The sequence below is a fragment of the Chinchilla lanigera genome, unplaced genomic scaffold, assembly GCF_000276665.1.
Source record: "Chinchilla lanigera isolate Chin_1 unplaced genomic scaffold, ChiLan1.0 scaffold00020, whole genome shotgun sequence".
NCBI lineage: Eukaryota > Metazoa > Chordata > Mammalia > Rodentia > Chinchillidae > Chinchilla > Chinchilla lanigera.
In genome coordinates this window covers 21,442,112-21,461,839 of record NW_004955421.1, presented here as the reverse complement: position 1 = coordinate 21,461,839, position 19,728 = coordinate 21,442,112, and the positions used below count along the sequence as shown (strand labels likewise).

At 44.9% G+C, this 19,728-nt stretch overlaps 1 protein-coding gene across 1 annotated transcript in view; it reads left to right on the top strand.

The window, feature by feature from the left end:
* The window catches only part of Aldh1l1 (aldehyde dehydrogenase 1 family, member L1), an 85,741-nt gene that overhangs the window by 44,165 nt on the left and 21,848 nt on the right, over positions 1-19,728 (top strand). The window contains exons 10-16 of the mRNA XM_005383830.2: positions 6,747-6,894; positions 7,773-7,892; positions 8,990-9,117; positions 11,034-11,184; positions 12,477-12,547; positions 16,278-16,383; positions 17,638-17,725. Coding sequence (XP_005383887.1) covers positions 6,747-6,894; positions 7,773-7,892; positions 8,990-9,117; positions 11,034-11,184; positions 12,477-12,547; positions 16,278-16,383; positions 17,638-17,725 — 812 coding nt within the window. The remainder of the gene's footprint in view (positions 1-6,746; positions 6,895-7,772; positions 7,893-8,989; positions 9,118-11,033; positions 11,185-12,476; positions 12,548-16,277; positions 16,384-17,637; positions 17,726-19,728) is intronic.

Genomic DNA, 19,728 nt, shown 5'->3' with positions numbered 1-19,728 from the left:
CTTATTTTCTTTGTTGCTGGGACAAATACCCAACACCCACAATTTAAGGAAGAAGAGGTTTACTTTGGCCTACAGCTTGTACAGATTTTAGACCGTGGTTGACTGGCACTGTGGGCAGGTGGCATGGTAGCTGGGCATGGCAGAGGAGAAACAACTTACAGTGTGGTGGCAGGAAGCACAGCAGAGATCAAGAGAGAAGGGAGACCACCTTCCCAAGCCATGCTTCCGTGGACCCATCCCCTCTCCCCAGCCTCACCTCCCAGCATCACATGGAGCTGTAAACTCATCAGTGGACTCCACTAGTGAGTATCATGTCCCCGCGACCCAATCACCTCTCAAAAGCTGCGCCTATGTGTGCATGAGGCTTTGGGGGAACATCTAGCTATAAATCATAACACTCAGTAAACTTCTTTTCTTTAAACATCACTCAGCTTCATGTATTTTGTTGTAACAACAGAAAACAGACTAATATAGTCTTCTTAAAAATATTAGGTTGTACAGTCCATAAACACAGATACCTTTTCATTTATTTAGGCCTTCTATAATTTTTTCAGCAGTGTTTTGTAATTTTCAGTTGTCACCACCTTGCTTAAACTTATTCCCATTTTAATATTATGTGAAATGGCTTTTTTTTTTTTTTTCCGGTACTGGGAATCGAACTCACAACCTTGCGCTTACCGGGCAGGCACTGTGCTGCTGAGCTAAACCCCCAGCCCTGAAATGGCTTTCTTAATTTCCTTTCAGAAACTGAGACTTTTTCTGCTAGTGCTGGGGATCAAACTCAGGGTCCTGCATATGCTAAGCAAATACTGTACCACGGTACACACCCCCGCCCTAAATTTCCTTTATGAATTATTTCCTGCTGGTGTACAGAGTTGGAACTGATTTTTGCATGTTGTTTTGTATCCTGCAACTTCATTGAATTCACTTATTAGAACAGCATGTCATCTGTAAAAGATAGGACTTTACTTTTTCCTTTACAATTTAGATGCCCATAATTTCTCTTTGTTCACTAATCAGCCTGGCTGTTATTTCCAATATCATGTTGAATAAAAGTGGTGAAAGCAGACATCCTTCTCTTGCTGCTGATCCCAGGGAAAAGCTTTTAGTCTTTTACATTGAGTATGATAAATGTGGGTTTTCATATATGGCCTGTGCTCACTTCTATTCTTAGTTTATTAGTTTTTATCATAAACAACTGTTGGATTTTGTCAGATTCTTTTTCTGCATCAGTTGAGAGGATCTTCATTCTATTAATGTGACATAGTGATTTTTTTAATATGTGCACCATCCTTGCATTCTGGAGTTAATCCTACTTGGTCATGGTGTATAATTCCTTTAATATGCTTCTGATACTAGTTTACTAGCATTTTGCTGAAGATTTTTTACATCAACTTTTATCTATAGTTTTCTTTTCTTGCAGTCTCTTTTTCTTGATTCAGTATCGGGTTTATGCTAGCCTCAGCAGCTGAGTTGAGGTGTTTCCTCCTCTTTAAATTTTTTGAAGAGTATGAAAAATATTGTTGTTAATTTTTCTTTAAGTGTTTGGTAGAATTCCCTAGAGAAACCATTCAGCCTTGGGCTTTTCTTGGTCGGAAGAATTTTAATTTACTTTTCTTACTTGTTATATATGTATTCATATTTTCTTCACAAGTCAGTTTTGGTAGATAGATGTGCTTCTAGAAATTCATCCATTTTGCTAGGTTGTCAAATCCCATATTGTCTGCTGTAATATTCTCATAATTATTTTTATTTTTTATAAAATTGTTATAATGCCTCTCTTTGATTTCTGATTCTAGTAATATGATCCTTTTTTGTTTTTTCCCCATTTCAGTCCATATAAAGATTGGCCAACTTTGTTGATATTTTCAAGGAATCAAATACCAGTTTTGTTAATGTCCTCTTTTTTTTTTTTTAGTCTTTTCCATATATTTCTACTCTAATGTTTATTACTTTCCTCTTTTTGCTAGCTTTGAGTTTAGATTGGTCTTTTTAATTTCCAGTGCCTTAAGGTGGACAGTTACATTACTGATTTGAGCTCTTTATTATTTTTTAATATATGTATTTATACGGTACTTAAAATTTCTCTTTAGCACTACTTTTTGCTGCACCTCATTAGTTCTATAATGTTGTGTTTTTGTTTTCCTTTGAAGGAATTGTTCTAATATTCTTCTGGATATTTTTGGCCTGTTAATGAAGAGTGAGCTACTAGGCAGGCTGTGATGGCACACGTCCATAATCTCAGCTACTTGGGAGGCTGAGGCAAAAAGATTGCAAGTTTGAGGCCAGCCTGACCATTTAGTGAGACTGTGCTTTGGGATTTTAAAAAATGGGCTGGGGTTGTATCTTAGTGTTAGAAGCTTGCTTGGCATGTGCAAAGCCCTCCCCAGTGCTAGGGAAAAAGAAAAGACTAAGCTATTTAATTCTTGTATTTTTGTGAATTCTCTAATTTTTTTTTTTGTTATTGCCTTCCAGTGTCCTTTGTGATTGGAAAATACGTAAGGTTTCAATCTTTCTTAATTTATTTATTTATTATGTGACCTAATGATTAATTTATCCTGGAAAATGTTCTGCGTGCACATGAGAATGTGTGTTCTGGTCTTGAGTGGAGTGTTTTGTGTGTGGTTTATAGTGTTAGTCAAGTGTTTTAGCTCCTTATTTATCTTCTGTCTGGTTGTTCTGCCCATTAATGAAAGTTGGGCATCCCGTTTCCAGATATTATTGTAGAAATTTCTATTTCTCCCTCCAGTCTTGTCAACCTTTGCTTCATATGTTTTGAGGCTGTTAGGTGTTATATTCAGGATTGTTATATTCTCTTCCCACAGCAAACCTTTTAACAACTTAGCCTTCTTTATCTCTTGTAACCTTGTTAAATTTAAGCTCTATCTTGTCTGATGATGATGATGATGATAATAATAATAATAATATCACAGCTTTCTTTTGGAAATATCTTCTTCATCTTTTTACTTCCAATTACTTTTGTTTCCTTGTACCTAAAGTTTCTGGTCGCATATGTCTTGGTGCCATTTTTTTAGCCACTCATCCAGTATGTGCCTTTGAACAGTGGAACTTAATCCATTTCCACTTGATTACTGATAAGACTTATCCCATTTGTCTGTTTTCAGTATGTCTTAAATGTTTTCTCTATACTGCCTTTTTCATTTAGTGATTGTTCGTAGTATACCACTTTAATTTTCTTTTTCTCTTTCACTGTATATTTTTAGTTCTTTCTTAGTTGTTACCTTGGATATAACAATTAACATCTTAAACTTACAGCAACCTAGTTTGAGAAGTACCGTTGTGGTTTTGGCAGTACTCAAATATTCTAATCCTATACAACTCTTTCTCCTTTATATTGTTATTATCACAGAGGATGTCTTTATATATTGTATTCCCATTAACATAGATTTAAAATTATTTTATACAATAACTTTTATAGCTTATAGAAAAAAGAGATGTTACAAACTACACTAAAACTACAATATATTGTTTGGTATTTGCCTATGTAGTTGCCTTTCCCTATGCTGTTAACTTTTCCTTATGTCTTCAACTTTCTAAGATCCTTTTATTTTAGCCTGAAAGTCTCCCATTAACATTTTTCATACAGCATGACTCTTAGTAATGAACTCCCTCGGCATTTGTTTATCTGTTTTTAATTTTTCCTTCATTCTTCAAAAATAGTTTTTTGCTATGTCAGGTAACTAGGGAATGAACCCAGGACCTTTGCACTAAGCTACATCCTCTGCCCTTTTTATTTTTTATTTGGAGACAGAGTCTCACTAAATCACTAAGTTGTTCGGGCTGGGTTTGAACTTGCAATCCTCCTGCCTCAACCTAAAAAATAGTTGTGACAATTTTTATTCCTTTGACAATTTTAAATATGTCATCTTCCTACCTTCTGGCCTCTGTGGTATTTTAATGGAAATCAGCTCTTAATCTTCTTCTTTTTTTTTTTTTTTTTAAGTTTTTCTCCGGTACCGGGAACCGAACTCACGACCTTGCGCTTGCCAGGCAGGCACTTTTGCCGCTGAGCTAAATCCCCAGCCCCCAGCTCTTAATCTTCTTGAGGATCCCTTGCATGTCACATAACTTCTCTCTTCCTGCCTTCCAAATTATGTATCTCTGAGTTTCAGCAAGTTGACTACAATATGTCTCAGTTTCCCTTTGAGTGTCTCCTGCATCCGTTCATTGTGCTTCTTGGATGTGCATATTCATGTGTTTCCTCAGGCTGGGGGACTTTTGGACCTTTATCTCTTCAGATTTTTCTACATTTTCTTCGCTGGAACTGCTAAAATGAATATCTTGGCGCGTTCTCTGAAGCTTTGTTCATTTTTCTTCACTCTCTTTTCTTTCTGCTTTTCAGACTAAGTAACTTCAAGTTTACTGATCCTGACTTCTGAGGGCTCGGATTTGCTGCTGAATGTCTGTAGTGAGTGTTACAGTTACTGTAGCTGTCAGCACAAGCATCTCTGTTTGGTTTTCGTTATACTGTTTCTCGACTGATATTCCAATTTTGTTCATATGTCATCTTCTTGATTTCCTTTAGTTCTTTGTTCATAGTTTTCTTTCACTCATTGAACATATTTGAGCCGGTTAATTGAACACCTTTGATTAACAATTCTCGTATCTTTTCTTCCTTGAGGATACCTTCTTTCAAATTCTGTTTTTCCTAAAAGTGGGCTCTTTTTTCCTATTTTCCTCACATGTTGCTCAGATTTGTCCTTGTTCAGACCTGGACATCTAGGATGTTATGTTATGATAACTCTGAAAATCTGATCCTCCCATTTCTTAGGGATTGTTCCGTTTTACTTTTGAAGTCCAGGGCCATCTGTTTGTGACTTTCCCAGACTATTTTTGCAAAGTATGTACTCTTTGTTGTATGTGGTCATTGACAGTTTTGTTCCATTGTTTTTGCATTTTCTCAATGACCTGCCGAGATCACCCTAAATATCTGACTCCCAAAGGGGAGGAGGGAGAACGAATTAAATCTCTTGGAAAAGTTTATTTCCCTTACAGTTTGTGGAGGTTTCAGTCCGTACTTGGCAAGTTACAAGGCAGAGTGGCACATGGCAGAGGGCTGTAGCTCATGGCAGCAGAACACAGCAAAAAAACAAAACACACACAAGGGAGGAAATAGCCAGAAGCACCCTCTTTCTCTCCCTTACATATGCAAACTATCCACCCCAGGGCGGGTGTAGCTCTTACACCCATAATCAATCAAACTCTAAAAGCCCGCCCCATGGCCTCATGAGGCTTTGGGGGAACACCCAGACACAAACCATAACAACTGTGAAAGGTAAGCATTTTGAATGGAGTCAGGACAGCCAGGCAGCCAAGAGAGCACAACTAAACACACTCACGAAGAGGACTTCCTGAACTGCTTTAAAAAGTGACAAGAATGATAAGTTTATTCAAAGCGAGGGGAACTGTTTTGAGGCAGATGAATGGCAATGTGTCCTTTACTATAGTAATTTGTTTTAAACACTTACATTTTTCATTACATCTCATAGCTTCACTTCAGACTTTGTGCTGGCCTCTCAGGCCGCAAATGCAGCATCAGTGTTCAGAACATAGCTGTAGCATTTGGAGAACAAGGTTCTCATTGTTCACTCTGGCTTCAGCAAGCTGCACCAGGGATGTGCCCAGCATTTCCACTACCTTCCTGTGGCCAGAGGAAGTTTGAGAGGGGGCAGTTGATATCTCCCGAAAGGCTGAAATTCGCTGAAACTTACCAACATTTACCAGCCTCTTCAGCATGCTTTCCCAGGTTACTGCAAGCATTTCAGTATAATCAGCTGAGTGCAGTGGCATACCCATGGCATTTTAGCATTCTGGGAGGCTGAGGCAGGTTGATTGTAAGTTGGAGTTCCATCTAGGCAACAATGTGAGACCCTGTCACAAAATAAAAACTGAAAAGGGCTGGAATGTAGCTTACTAGCAGAGTACTCCAACTCCAATCACTCAGTATTGCAAACCAACAAATAAACAAAACTAAACTCTGGAGCTCTAAAATGTTTGATTCAGATAGCTCTTATCATTCAATAGTTGTTTAGGAGGGATATACTTTTAGAACTTCTTACTTTGCTGTCTTCTACCCAGATGTATCAGTCAGTGCTTATTAGAGAAACAGACTAAATACAGCATATACAAGTACATGAGAATTTACAAGACTGGCTTATACTGGCCAACCACAGAGTCAGGTGGGCTACCGGGAATCAAACTCAGGACCTTGTGTTGCCAGGCAGGCACTGTGCCACCGAGCTATATGCCCGACCCTGGAAAGTTCTTCGTATATTCTGCATATGAAGTCTTTTCTCAGATATGTGATTTGGAAATACTTTCTCCCAATCTATGGCTTGTCTTTTCATTTTAAAGTGTCTTTTGAATACTGTTGTCAATTTTCTATTAGTTTTTATTATGAATAGGTGGGTCATTTTACTTACTCATTGCAAAATAGTAGAGGGATTATTATTATTCCTACTTTATAAATGAAGAAACTAAGATATCGAGGTTTTAGTTGTTTACCCAGTGTCACAAGTTGGTAAGTAATAAGAGTGAGAATTTGCAACCTCTGAGTCCACAGCCTGGGCTCTAATCCCAATTCTAGGTGGAATACCACATTGGGAATGCTGGGATCAAGGCATTGATCGGAGTGACTGTGTTCAAAACCACTTCTCTGCCGTTGGACCCACTCAGGTCTCCCAAGCCTCTGCCCCTGCTCCCCATGCTCCATCTCCTCCCTCCAGATTGGTTGAGGAAGTGAAGGAGCTGTGTGATGGCCTGGAGTTAGAAAATGAAGACGTTTACATGGCAACCACCTTCGGGGACTTCATCCAGCTCTTAGTGCGGAAGCTGAGAGGGGAAGATGAAGAGACTGCGTGTGTCATCGACTATGTGAGTCCTGGGCCCCTCCGGATGGGCATGGTCCTACATACCCTCAGGCACCTGCATCTGTGGATTCACAGTGACGTATGGGGGAGGCAGGACATTCTGGAGGCTAGGCGCTCCCTGGTGTCCTGGACAGCCCAAGGTGTCGGGGCAGTAGGGTGAACCCAGTAGAGGATGTTGCTGTCTGGTGCTCACTCGTGAGTCAAATTTTGCATCTCAAGACATGCAAACAAAAGTAAAATGAAACTTTTAGTTCTCCATAAGGAAAACAGTTGATCCTGTACCTTCAAATTCTATTAATAAAAGTGTGATGAGTAATCCCAAACCTATTTTTTAAAGAAACTCTTGAGAAATCTCACTTTGGGATCTCTCTTTAGGCCACCAGCTCCCAAGAGAATGAGCTTTGAGGTAACTTATTTGGTTGGTGGTTTGGAACAGAAGCTGGTAAAGAAAGTACAGGTGGCCCAGGTGGACCCTAGATTGCCCAGGGATAGTGAGTAGGCAAACAGGTAACAGATTGGCGGCAGTGGTGGGGATCCTCAGGGACTCCTGTGTTCAACGTGGAATTGTGGTTTCATTGAGAAAGGAATGGCAGAGTGGGGATGACATGTCTGGTGGCTTAAAGGGCCTTGCTGCTCACAGCATTTCCTACACGCTGAGAATCCCCCAGCCTCACGAAGGAGGCTATAATCAGCTCAGGACTCCAGTCCAGGCAGTGCACCCCTTTTGTGCTCTTTGTCTCTTCTTATCCCTCAGCTGCCTCAACGGCTGCCCGAGGACAGCTCCTGAAGCCTCGGCCCCTGGTCATGCGTGTGCATGTCCCAGTACGTGTCACTGCTCCCATGTGTGAAAGACCCGCACTACAGCTGTACCTTCTCTCCCAGGTGGAGAAGGCAGTGAACAAGCTGACTGTCCAAATGCCACACCAGCTCTTCATCGGGGGCACGTTTGTGGATGCTGAGGGTTCCAAAACCTACGATACCATCAACCCGACAGATGGAAGTGTGAGTGTTGGCCCAGAGCCCCCTCCTCACCTGTTCCCCCAACCTGGGTCTTAGCCAGGGGTCTCTGTTGGATATGCAGTTTCACAAGGATGGGAATAGAGTGGGAAGATAAGAAGACCAAGTGGGCGGAGGCAAGACTACAGAGGGCCTTGAATCTGCTTCAGACACTAAAAACAGGTTAAAGCTCTCATAGAAAAAGAAATGTGTTGTTGTCGCTCCTCCACATGCTGCAGCGACTCCAGCAGGCTGATACTCGCATACCCCCATCAGGAAATTCCTTGTGTGGAATCCTGTGTTTGTTGGACTTTCTTGCCTGACTCTCACTGTCATGACCCAATACACACACTGTATCTCCTGAAATAAGATTTGCTCTTATGGATGCATACTGGTGATCTTCTGCCCTGCTCTGTCTTATAGTATCACTCAATCCTTGCAGAAAGCAGAGCACACTCAGGATAGATCATTTGAAAGAGGTGTGAAGGAAGAGCAATGTCCAAAAGGACAGGCAGGGATGGGGACAGATGGGATGGTGTGAGGCCCTTGGGATTGGAACATCGGGAGCATAGCATGATAGGGCCTAGGATGGGGAGGCAGTGCTGTTCCTGGAGACCGGGAAGGAGGTACCGCCCTCGCTCCTCACCCCCAACCCCACTGGCTCCTCTTGCTAGATCCAGGGGTCTTGCACTGTAGTGGATGGGGGACTGTCAGGGCAGAATGGGTGGGAAGCGGGCAGATCAGAGACTGGCACACGGCCCAGTCACTTCTAGTGTCTAGTCTATTTCCCTTTAGAGCTTTCTAGCTGGACTCACCAAGTTAATGAATGACCCTCAGCTGATCTTTAGCCATAGCCTTGGCCTGGAGCTCTTGTTCCGACTGAGCTCTGTGGGAATATAAGTGCTCTGAAGTAGGAACACAGACAGACCTTTTCCCTTCATGCGTAAACTCTCCCAGACCCCTCTGGCCACGTGTTCCCTTTACACCTGCCCATGTGGTTGGGGGTTCTGCCTCAGTGGAGCCTGAAGAGAGGCTTCTGAAGCTGTGGGGTGTCTCTGTAAACCAAGCCCAGGGAGGACTGTCATGCTCTGCTCCTACCACAGGTCATCTGCCAAGTGTCCCTGGCCCAGGTCAGTGATGTCGACAAGGCAGTGGCTGCAGCAAAGGATGCCTTCGAGAATGGGCTGTGGGGGAAGATCAGCGCGCGGGACCGGGGCCGGCTCCTGTACAGGTGAAAGCCCAGCACTTACCCGTAGCCATCAACACCTTCAGCTTGGGAAGACAGGAGCGGGTGTCTTTTCCTACAAGAGTCTTGTTTCCTGGGGTCCTGGGAAAGTCAGGGAGAGGTGGGCCCTGGGGAGATCATGCCAGACTGAAGCCTGCAAGATCCTACCCTGAGACTCAGAAAAGACCTCTTGCAGGAAGGGACTTAAGAAGTAGGATGGACATCTGCAGACAAAAGTGGCCTTAGGAGGGAGGTGCCAGGTGGAGGTGGAGGTGGGGAGGTATAAAGGAAGCCTGTGGTTCATGTGGGATATAAACTGGGGTTGCTGGGAGACACAGCTCACGTGATCAGTTCCTACCCGGCAGAGTTTACCTGCCCTTGCCTGGGCGGAATGACTCGGGATTCCTGTGAGGGCAGAGATGCAGCCGCTCATCACTCTGCTTGTTGTTGTGCAACCTGGCTCTGGCTGCTGGAACCGCCAGGTCTCACATTTTCCTTTTTTTTTTTTTAATGTTGAAGCCAAGAAGGAAAGGGCCTTCTTCCCTTTGGTTCCACCTTAGAAGGCTTAGGCAAGGAGTTGTGATTGCTCTGGCTGATGACCATGGGGTGGAAGGGAGCCTGGACAAGTGGTGCTGTGCCTCTCAAACCATGGAGCTCAAGGCGGGGGAAAGGGGCAGTCACCCCCGCAAAGCGGTGGGGTGATGTTTCCAGAAGCGGGGAGGGTGTAGGGAAGAGAAGTCAAGCGGAGTCGGAGAACACCAGCTGAGTCATCTGGCTTTTATTCTCAGAGTCCTAGAAAGGCCCTGCAGAGTGTGAAGCTGCCTATGATGTGGTCCCACTTTGGCTTGTCAGCTGGCAGGAGACGCCCGGTTTGGCCTTGCAGTCAAAATGGCTTTTATATCAGTTCCAGATGCTTCAAATGCCAGGGTAGCCCAGCAGCAGAGAACCAAAGAGAGGGACCTGCATGGCTTGCAAAACAGAATTGAGAATGTGGAATTAGGACAGGCAAGGACTAGGGAGGCGGAGCATGCTCAGCCCGCCGAAGTTTCCAGACCTCTTAGAGAACCCATCCATTGTGGGGAGGCATGGCTGGTGACACGTGGTTCCCAGAGCTGGAGATCAGGCAGAACTGTGAAACTTTGGTGCCCAGGCAGCTTTGGGGAGACTTCTGGGTACACAGTGAGCTTGTACAGTAAGAAGAGCCTTCCCCGGATGCTGTGCTGCCATCTGGTGGCATACGTCATCACAGTGCCTACCAACCACAATGACAGTAAGTGGCTCTGTGTGGCTCCAAGTGGAGACTACCTGGAAAGGTGACTGCAGCGCCTCAGAGCGCCTGGAAGGGCAACTGGAGAGCAGAGGGACAGACTCACAGCAGGCTGTATAAACAGGCCTTCCCAGGCATCTCCCCCCTGACATTCCTTATTACGGGGTTGGGGATCACTCCTGTCGCTGGAGATGCCAGCCTCAGGAGCATGCCCCCAGAAGGAACTGTCAGTTTTCTCGGTATTTATAAAGGCAGACATGCTTTATCTTAGTCGCAGCTGTCCAAAGACAGGGAAGGTGGCCTCTTGAGGTGGCCATCTTTTTATTGTCTGCAGCAAATGCAGCGTAATGGTGTCGGGGGGTTATAAAGTAACCAATCCATAGATACTTCAGGAAGGGAAAAAGGAAAGAAAAGGAAAAGTGAGAGGGAGAGGGTATCATACTGATGCCTACCCAGTAAAGTGAATGTTATTGGCCCATTGTACAGGTGAGGGATCTGAGGTCAGCACGTCTTGAATGTGGTTCACCTGGGAGTGATGTGGTGGGTGGAACCACTGATTCTATGAAGAAAGACCTTAAAAGACTGCAGCAGGCCTGAACCCACCTCCTACCTCTCCTTCACCTCTCCTTCCACTTCCTACCTTGTCCTTCTCCAGGTTGGCAGATCTCATGGAGCAGCACCAGGAAGAGCTAGCCACCATTGAGGCCCTGGATGCAGGTGCTGTCTACACACTAGCCCTGAAGACTCATGTGGGCATGTCTATCCAGACCTTCCGCTACTTTGCTGGTTGGTGCGACAAGATCCAGGTGGGGCCTGGGCTCAGCCCACAGTGAGAGTGCTTATGTGGACAGGCCCATAGAGGGGAACTCCAAGGGCCATGTACTGGCCTGCACACCATGTACCATGACGGATAGCTTAAAACAACACCCACTTATTAGTTCAAGTTTCTGCAGGTGGGAATTCCAGAGGGGCTCAATAACAGGGTTTCAGAAATGTAGAAGTCAGCATTATGTTATTGTATGAAATATCTGATATGAGCAACTTATAAGGAGAAAAGGTTCATGGTTTTGGAGGGTTAAGTCCATAATCAGTTGGTCTGGTTGCTTTGGGGCCTGTGGTGAGGCAGCACATCATGGCTGGACAGTGTGGCACAGCAAAGCTGCTCACCTTGGGTAGCCAGGAAACAAAGAGAGCAGTCTCCTTCGAGGGCACGCCCCCTTGACCTAACTTTCTGCCACCCCCACCCCACCCCCAGCTCTTAAAGCTTCTACCACTTCCCAGTAGCACTGCCCTTGAGTCCAAACCTTTCTAACATGTGAGTCTTTAGGGGAACATTCCAGATCCAAACTCCAGCAACAGGGGAGGGTACAAGGTGGGCTGGGCCTTATTGTGAGGATCTGGGGCACAGCTTGCTTCCAGGCCAAGTTCAATTCTCTGTTGCTGTAAGGGCCTTCCTGGCTGCTGACTCCTTTGAGTCTCTCTAATGCTCTTTTGCCACTAACTGGAGAAAGCATTCTGCTTCCTGGGGGCTCTGGTACCTGTTCTAGGCCCGTGTGCCTCATCTCTCAGCCTAAGGTCCACTGGGACGTACATCACTGAAGGAGGCTTACAGTACTTCTGGCAGATCTGAGCTCTGCAGCTACTCTCCTCCACCAGGGGCTGAAGATGACAAGATATGACACAATAAGGGGCTGCCTGCTCCCCATTCTGCTGCCCTGTCACTTCCCACTGAGACTCACTTCCTGGACCTCCTGTGCTAATGCAGCTGCTTACAGCTGCAGGGGCAGCCTAGCTTCTGAGCCTGTCTTCACCTTTGCTTTGCCCAGAAATCAAAGCTAAAGGCCCTGTTCCTACCAGGACCAGCACCCTACCTTGGTGCAATGCCTGCTCAAAGTGGAGCCAGAGCTTTGTCTATCCTGGTTGTCCACTCTGTCATTTCTCAGCATGTGTAAGCTGGCATCTTTGGCTTCCTATCCAGCTGTGTAGTTGGGGAGTTAATACTTGGACAAGACTTTATTTTTCCTGGGCCCCAGTAGGGGCCATATGCCCAAAGGGAAAAGGGTGAAATCCCCCAGTAATGCCCCTATGCTTCTTCCAGGGCTGCACCATCCCCATCAACCAAGCCAGACCCAACCGCAACTTGACCTTGACCAAGAAAGAGCCTGTTGGGTGAGTCCCTGCCCAGGGAGCACAGCCATGTGGATACTTTTCAAGCATGTGTGCACTATACTCACATGCCAGCCCACAGAGAGCTCACTAACACCCCTTTATACATATTGATGGGAGAGCTATTCCATTTACTTCTAAATGGAATACCTGCTCTATGTCAGGCTCTGCTATAACATCATTTGTTTAATTCCCACAATAACCCTATATCAGTTTCATGGTGGTAGAGAGTATATCCAATAAAGTTTATCCAGAAAGAATATAATGAGATTAGTGTGCAAAAAGATGAGAAATAGTTATATTAGTCAGGGTTCTCAAGAGAAGCAGAACCAGTTATATATATATGTATATATATATATATATATATATATATATGGATTTATTGGATTAGTTTACATGATCAGAGTCCCACAATAGCCATCTTCAGGTTGGAGAGCCAGGTAAACCGGTAGCTTCTTAGTCCAAGAAGCTAGAAACCTCAGAATAAGAGGAACCTATGCTGTAGGCCTAGTTTGTTGCTGAAAGCCTGGGGAGTCTCTTGCTGCCAGTCTGTATTTAAGAGCTAACGTTTTATTAATTTTCTCATTGCTGAGACAAAATACCCAATACCCAAAGTTAAAGGAGTAAATGTTTATTTGGGCCCACAGTTTGTAGAGGTTTTAGTCCATAGTCAGCTGGCTCCAAGGCGGGGTGGCGTGGCAGAGGGGCATCACAGAGGAGAAATAGTTCATGGCAGGCAGAAGGCAGCAAAGCAGCAGCAGCAGCCTCCTTTTCTCTTTTATCCCATTCAGGCTACAAGCCTTGATTGGTGCCACCCACACCCAGACCGGGGCTTCCATTATCCACCTCCTTAATTCTAGCATCACATCTTTAATCCACATTCACACACCCTAGATCCAGCTACCTTCAAAACTCCCCACCTATGACCACATGAGGCTTTGGGGAGACGTGTAGATACAAGCCAAAACAGCTAAAGAAGCTGGAGTCTGATGTCTGTGAGCAATGACAGCAGCAGAAAAGTGCACCTGCTCAAGAAGAATTGATCTTTCATGTGTGTCAGACCAGCCTCCTTACCCTATATTTTATTGTACTCATGCTTTCAGTTTAGTAGCTGTGCCACTCCTATTCAGAGAGGGTCCTCCCACTCAGTTTGCTTGTTATCTCATATGCTAGTTATTTCTGGAAGCATCTTCACTGACACACCTAGCAATGTATTTAACTAGTTTTCTAGGCATCTTTTGATCCAATCAAGTTGACATTAAACCGAGATTCAACATTAAACCATAGATACCACAGCTAAGCAGGAAAAATACAAATGTAGCCTAAACAGCCACCTGAGCAGGGGCTGGGAAAATGCACATTACAACCAGAAATGAAGCATCTCCTCTCACCCCCAGAGGGCCCCAATGCAGAGGCAGAGAGAAGAGCCTACTTGTCTACTATGGGGGAGGCAGGTCCACCCCTGCCAGAGGCACCTTGGCAATGACCATTCAGGGCCATGGCTCCTAGTTGTGGTAACTCAGTCACACACGCACCCAAGTGAGCTCATCCAGGAACCTGCATGCTGGCCCTGACATCCACCAGAGCTGGAAGGCTCTATTGAGAAAGTGTGTCATCTGCCATGGTCTCAGAGCCCTGTGCTGAGCACAGGGGAGGGACAGCTCATGGTGGCTGGGCTGAGCAGTGGCTGGAAGAGAAGGAGAGAGGGGTAGGTCTCAGATCCACAGGGTAGCTTGTCTCACTGGGTGAGCAGAAGCCACAAGATCTTCCCCTGAGAAAGGTCACTGACAAAAGCAGATAGGGCAGCAGTGCTAGTGAAAGATCGATTCTTGGGGCAGCTTGACAGGGCTGTATTCCCCTGGTTTCTGTATCTCACGCCCCTACTCACTATCTATGACTCATTGCCAGGGCAGGCTGTGCTGACTCCCAGTCCTGGGGGGCTCAGCCTTTTCTCTGACCGGCAGATATATGAGTTTTTTCAGGCTGCTACAACAGAGAACTGCAAATAATGTGGCTCAATTAGCAGAGAATTATTGGCTCACAGTTTTGGGAGCTGAAGTCTGGGATCAAGATGTCACTTAGCTTGACTTCTTCTGAGAACTCAGGGAGAATCTTTCCAGGCCTGGTATCTAGTCAGTTTTCTGTGATTGTGACAAAATACCAGAGATGATCAACTTAATAAGGGAGGTTTATTTTAGCTCATGGCTTCAGAGGTTTCAATCCATAGTTGCTTGGCCCTGTTGCTTGGGGCCTGTGTTGGCACAATACACAGCATGTGGCAAAGGACGTCTCTGCGTCCTGGAAGTTGCTATGCACAGAGAAAGACAGGAAGGAGCCAAAGTCCAATGGCTCCTTGAAGGGTCCTCCCCTAATGACCTAACTTCCTCCCACAAGGCCCCACATCTTAAAGGTTCCATCTCCTCTCGATAGCAGAGGCTCACAACCAAACTGTACTCACAGAGGACTGTGCTCACAGACCTGATGGGACATTCGAGATCCAGGACGTAATGTAGTGATTTGCTGGCCTTCTTTGTCATTCCTTGGCTTGCAGGAGTGTCACCCCAGTCTCTGCCTTCAGTCCATTTGGTGTTCACCTGTAAGATCTTCACATGGCTTTCTTTCATAAGGACAGCAGTCATGTTGGGCCTTCCCACTCCACTATGACTTTGCCTTAAGTTGTTACCTCTGCAACAACCCTATTTGCAAACAAAGTCACATTTTGCAGCCTGGGTGTTCAGACTTCAACGTATAAATTGGATGAGGGACTCTCTTGATATGTTTCCTTCTTTGGAGCCCTCTACAAGCCCACGTCTCCCTCTAACCAGTGGCCACACCCCACTTCCCTGGGAACATCCAGTAACCCTGGGCTCTTCTTCCTGCTGCCTGCCCTGTCCCTCTGGGGCAGCTGATTGTATGGGGCTTAGGCATGCCTGCTCCAGCTCCAGCCTAACCCATGCATCCGTTGAGATTCCTTATGGTGCCATCCCTCCCACTGGCCTTTGCACATACCCTTCCCACAGGTAAAAAGTTGCCTTCCTAGAAAACCTTCTCTGGCAATGGTGGTAACAATCATAGCCTGTGGGAGGCTCATCTATTTGCCTGGCGCTAGCCTAGAGAGGTGTTACTGATACTCCATTGGACAGAGGCCAGGGAAGGCAGAATCAGACAGCATTCAGACCTGGCCAGTGTACCTGCTGGCCCTTGGGTCTGTGCTCACAGTACTTTGAGTATGAGACACGTGTGCCCTCTGTACCCCAATGTGACGCTGACACTGGGCACCAGTGCTTCATGTATATAAATCTCATCAGGTCTCCCACAGTTACTCTGTCTTCTCCTCCCATGGACTGGCCCCTGAACTCACACTCAAGAGGACCTGGCCCTCCCGACCTGCCCTGATCCTCTCTTTGGCCAATGGGCCTGTGTTCTCACCTGTACCTGCCCACTGCCACCCTCCCTCATTGCTTGTGCTCCTAGACAGCCTCAGCAGAAGCTGACCAACGTCCTACACCACTGTGTCCAGTTAGAGAGCTACTGTCGGACCCATTCACACTCCTTCATCAGGGATGGAAAAGGCAGGACGACCTATCTCTGGTGGGACTGTTGGTGCCTTGTCAGGAGCCTGGCTTTCAGAGTAGAGGCCAGACCCTGGGAGAAGAGGAAAGAGGAGCAGGTAGGTCTGTTGTGGGCACCTGGGCTGAGGAGAGGGACAAAGCTTGTTTCTTTCGGATGGCAGGGTCTGTGGCATTGTCATTCCCTGGAACTATCCCCTGATGATGCTGTCCTGGAAGACAGGTGCCTGCCTAGCTGCTGGGAACACGGTGGTGATCAAGCCTGCCCAGGTGAGTAGGGATCAACCCAGGGCAGGGCCTGTGGATACTCTCTGTACAGGGAAGTGGCGTGGGTGGGGGTTTGTGGCCCCTCTAGCCCTTCCCAGGGAGGCTACCCTACGGTGGGAGAGTAGAGGTGCGATTTCATAGGTAGATCATGCAGACCCGTGGGTGAGGACATCCTCTTAGCTTGTTTCCTCATCTGTACATTGGTAATAACCTTCCCTCCACTGCCTGCTTCCCAGGGTGCTAGAAGAAAGTGCAGGGAAGATGTGCCGCATGTGAACAGGGTACCCAGGAGACCACTCACTCTCCAGTTTCAGCACTCTGCCCCTGAGGTTATTAACAAAATCATTAATGATAGCTGACATTTCCAGCATTGTAATACACATGACAAATTATCTAGTAATTTCCATACTTTGACTTATTTAGGCATTGCAACCACCCCACAAGAAGACCTTAACCTAACTGCTTCATTGTGGAGGGCAGGACGCTGACACATGAAGGTCACTGTGTCCAGTAGGGTCGTGCTCACTTGTCCATTGCCCTTAGGTACCCTCAGCCCTGAGAAAAGGAGATGATCCCCTGATGAGGTCTGAGACCTCCAGAGCCAGCGTCCATGGATTCAGCCCTCAGCAAAGGCCTGGTGGGGGTGGGGAATGGTCTAACCTTGACCAGGAAAGATACCTGGGCCAGAAATGCGCAGAAGCCAGAAGAACAATGATTGCAGGGGGCAGGGAGCAGGGGTTGAAGGGCCAGAAAATGACCTTCCTTTTTGTTTGCAGAAGTGGAGCAGTAACCAGGGTTACAGAGACTCAGGGACAGCCAGATGCACTGAAACTTCAGAAGGGCACCTGCTGCCAGGCAGTACCTACCTCATTAGATGGTCTTCTCTCTATCCTGATGCCTGTAGTTCTCAGAGGAGAGGCTGGTTTTACTAAGAGTTCAGGGACCTGGAGTGTACCCTTCCCTGCTGGGAAGTCCTATTCGACTCTGCTCCCCAGGGCCTAGTGTAAATAAACACAGTGGGAGAAAGGGTCCAGGCCTGGCCAAAGGGCTGGAGCTCTGCTACGAGGAGAAGCTAGGACAGCCCCTCTTGCCAGCTGCAGCTGTGAGGGAAGTTGACAATGCCTCCTATGATTGGTCTTCTGGGTGCCCTAATCCATCCCTGCTCCCTCCCTACTTCCAGCTGGGCTACAGGGAGAGGAAGACAGAGCCCTGGCTCTATTCTCCTCTTTAGCCAGTTTTCTCTTTGTCCCTTTTCAGGTGACGCCACTCACAGCCTTGAAGTTTGCAGAGCTGACACTGAAAGCTGGCATCCCCAAGGGTGTGATCAACATCCTCCCAGGATCTGGTGAGGGCAGGAGCCGGGCAAAGGGCTGGGGCTCCAGGAGTTGGAAATTCATTTAGTCAGAGCAGGTCCTCTGGTTCATGTGGGCTCCAGCGCAGCTTGAGGAGAGCAAGTATGGATGGCCGAACTGTAGTGCAGGAGGCCTCAGGCCGGGAGAGGAATGTGCACCGGGAAGGATTGTGGCTTTCAAATGCCCCCCCTGAATGTTTTCATTTGGTATATTCATATGCCCAGGAATAAATTACATGACTTGGGAATTATCTGCCCTTAGAAGTATGTGCCAATTTATCCATAGAACATTCTAGGCTTAGAGTATTTGAGGAGGTAACTGATTCTTTAGTTTCTTCTGTGTTTAGTGGTCTAATTTGTTGGAAAAGTTCTTTCTTGGGCAGATTTTCACCTCTTAGAACAAGAGTTATATATAATAATCTTACTATTTGCATCTCCTTTTTTCTCTTGATTATTGTAACAGCCTCTTTATATTTTCCCTTTTTTCACTCTTAAAATTTATTTAGAAAAGTTGTTGCTTGTTTGTCCTTGTGTCCTCATTGTCAGAAAAATGCTTAAGGATCTCTTTACCCTGTACCTTTGTTAGTCTTTTTACTTGTATTATTTTTATCTTTATTATCTCTGTCTGTGTTTTCCTGAGTGTACTTTTTTAACTTTGTGAGTTGACTGTTTACTTTTTTGATTTTTATTATTATGGTTTCAATGAGAAAAACATTTAAGGGAAATTTCGATGACACCTCATACATATTGTTATAAATACTTCATACTTGCTTATAACAATTTTATTTTTATAAATGCGCCTCTGTTTCTGACATTTGATAATTTTGTCTTAAGGTCTAATTTCTCCAATATTAGCTTCTGTGTATCCACCTAAGCTTTTTTTTTTTTTTGTCTTTTTGAGACAGGTTCTCACTATGCAGTTCAGGCTGGCCTCAAGCTCACTTTATAGCCCAGGCTGGTCTCAAACTCACAACAATCTTCCTGTCTCAGCCTCCTGAGTGTTGCAATTATAGGTGTGTGCCACCATGCCTGGCCACCTAAGGTTTCATATGGTTGCTGTTTGTATTTTTTTTCTATTCTTTTACTTTCAATCTGTTCATAACCTTTATTTTTTTCTTGAAAGTATTTTACTTCAGATTGAAAAATGAACAGCTTCCACACTGTTCATTGCAAGATACACAGTATTCATCAATACAGTACTGGTCATTTGAGGTCACATATATACACCTCAATTTCTCTTTCATGCTTTTTCTTTTAGAAAGATACTGTTTACCAAAAGGAAACTTCAGCAGTACAGGAAAAACTACTTTCCCAATAAATTTACGAAAACCTAAGATTCCCAATGGAATCAGGATTGTCATCCCACTACCACCACCTTAGTATAGTCACGTGCTTATCAGAACACTAATATTCGCTCCCTAAGAGTACATTTACTTTCAACAATGAGGGTGATTCTTAAAAATAAAACAAAATAAAACAAAAACTTCAGTGTGGTAAATGTAACATGGATCTCTGAAAGTATTAAGTGTCTGAAATAGGCAGCTAATACTGGATTTAATATTATTTTATAAATAATTGTTCCCTTAGTAGTAAACATAAGTCTACATATTCACAATAGTCCTACAAAATAAGTACTGGGATTATTCATAATATGTTATGACAAAGTAGTTTCAAAAAACAAAAGCTCAACATCTTGATAAAAATTCTGATCAGAATAAAATGATGATGTTTTAAACATCATCAAAATAACATCACATTTAAAATCATCCATGGAAACTCATCTATGAGTTTCCAGTTTTGGAACATATTTTTCCATTGTGAATTAAAATATGAACACATTGAAAATTGTTAATTTCAGTGATGACATCAGTTTTGGTCTTACTTTAACATTATTTTCTTTCATAAAAAGTTGCATTATGTGTCCATTAGTGGTCTGATTGATCTTTGATATTTCATAAATGTATATAAAAGAAATCCCTAAAAGTCAACAGTACTTT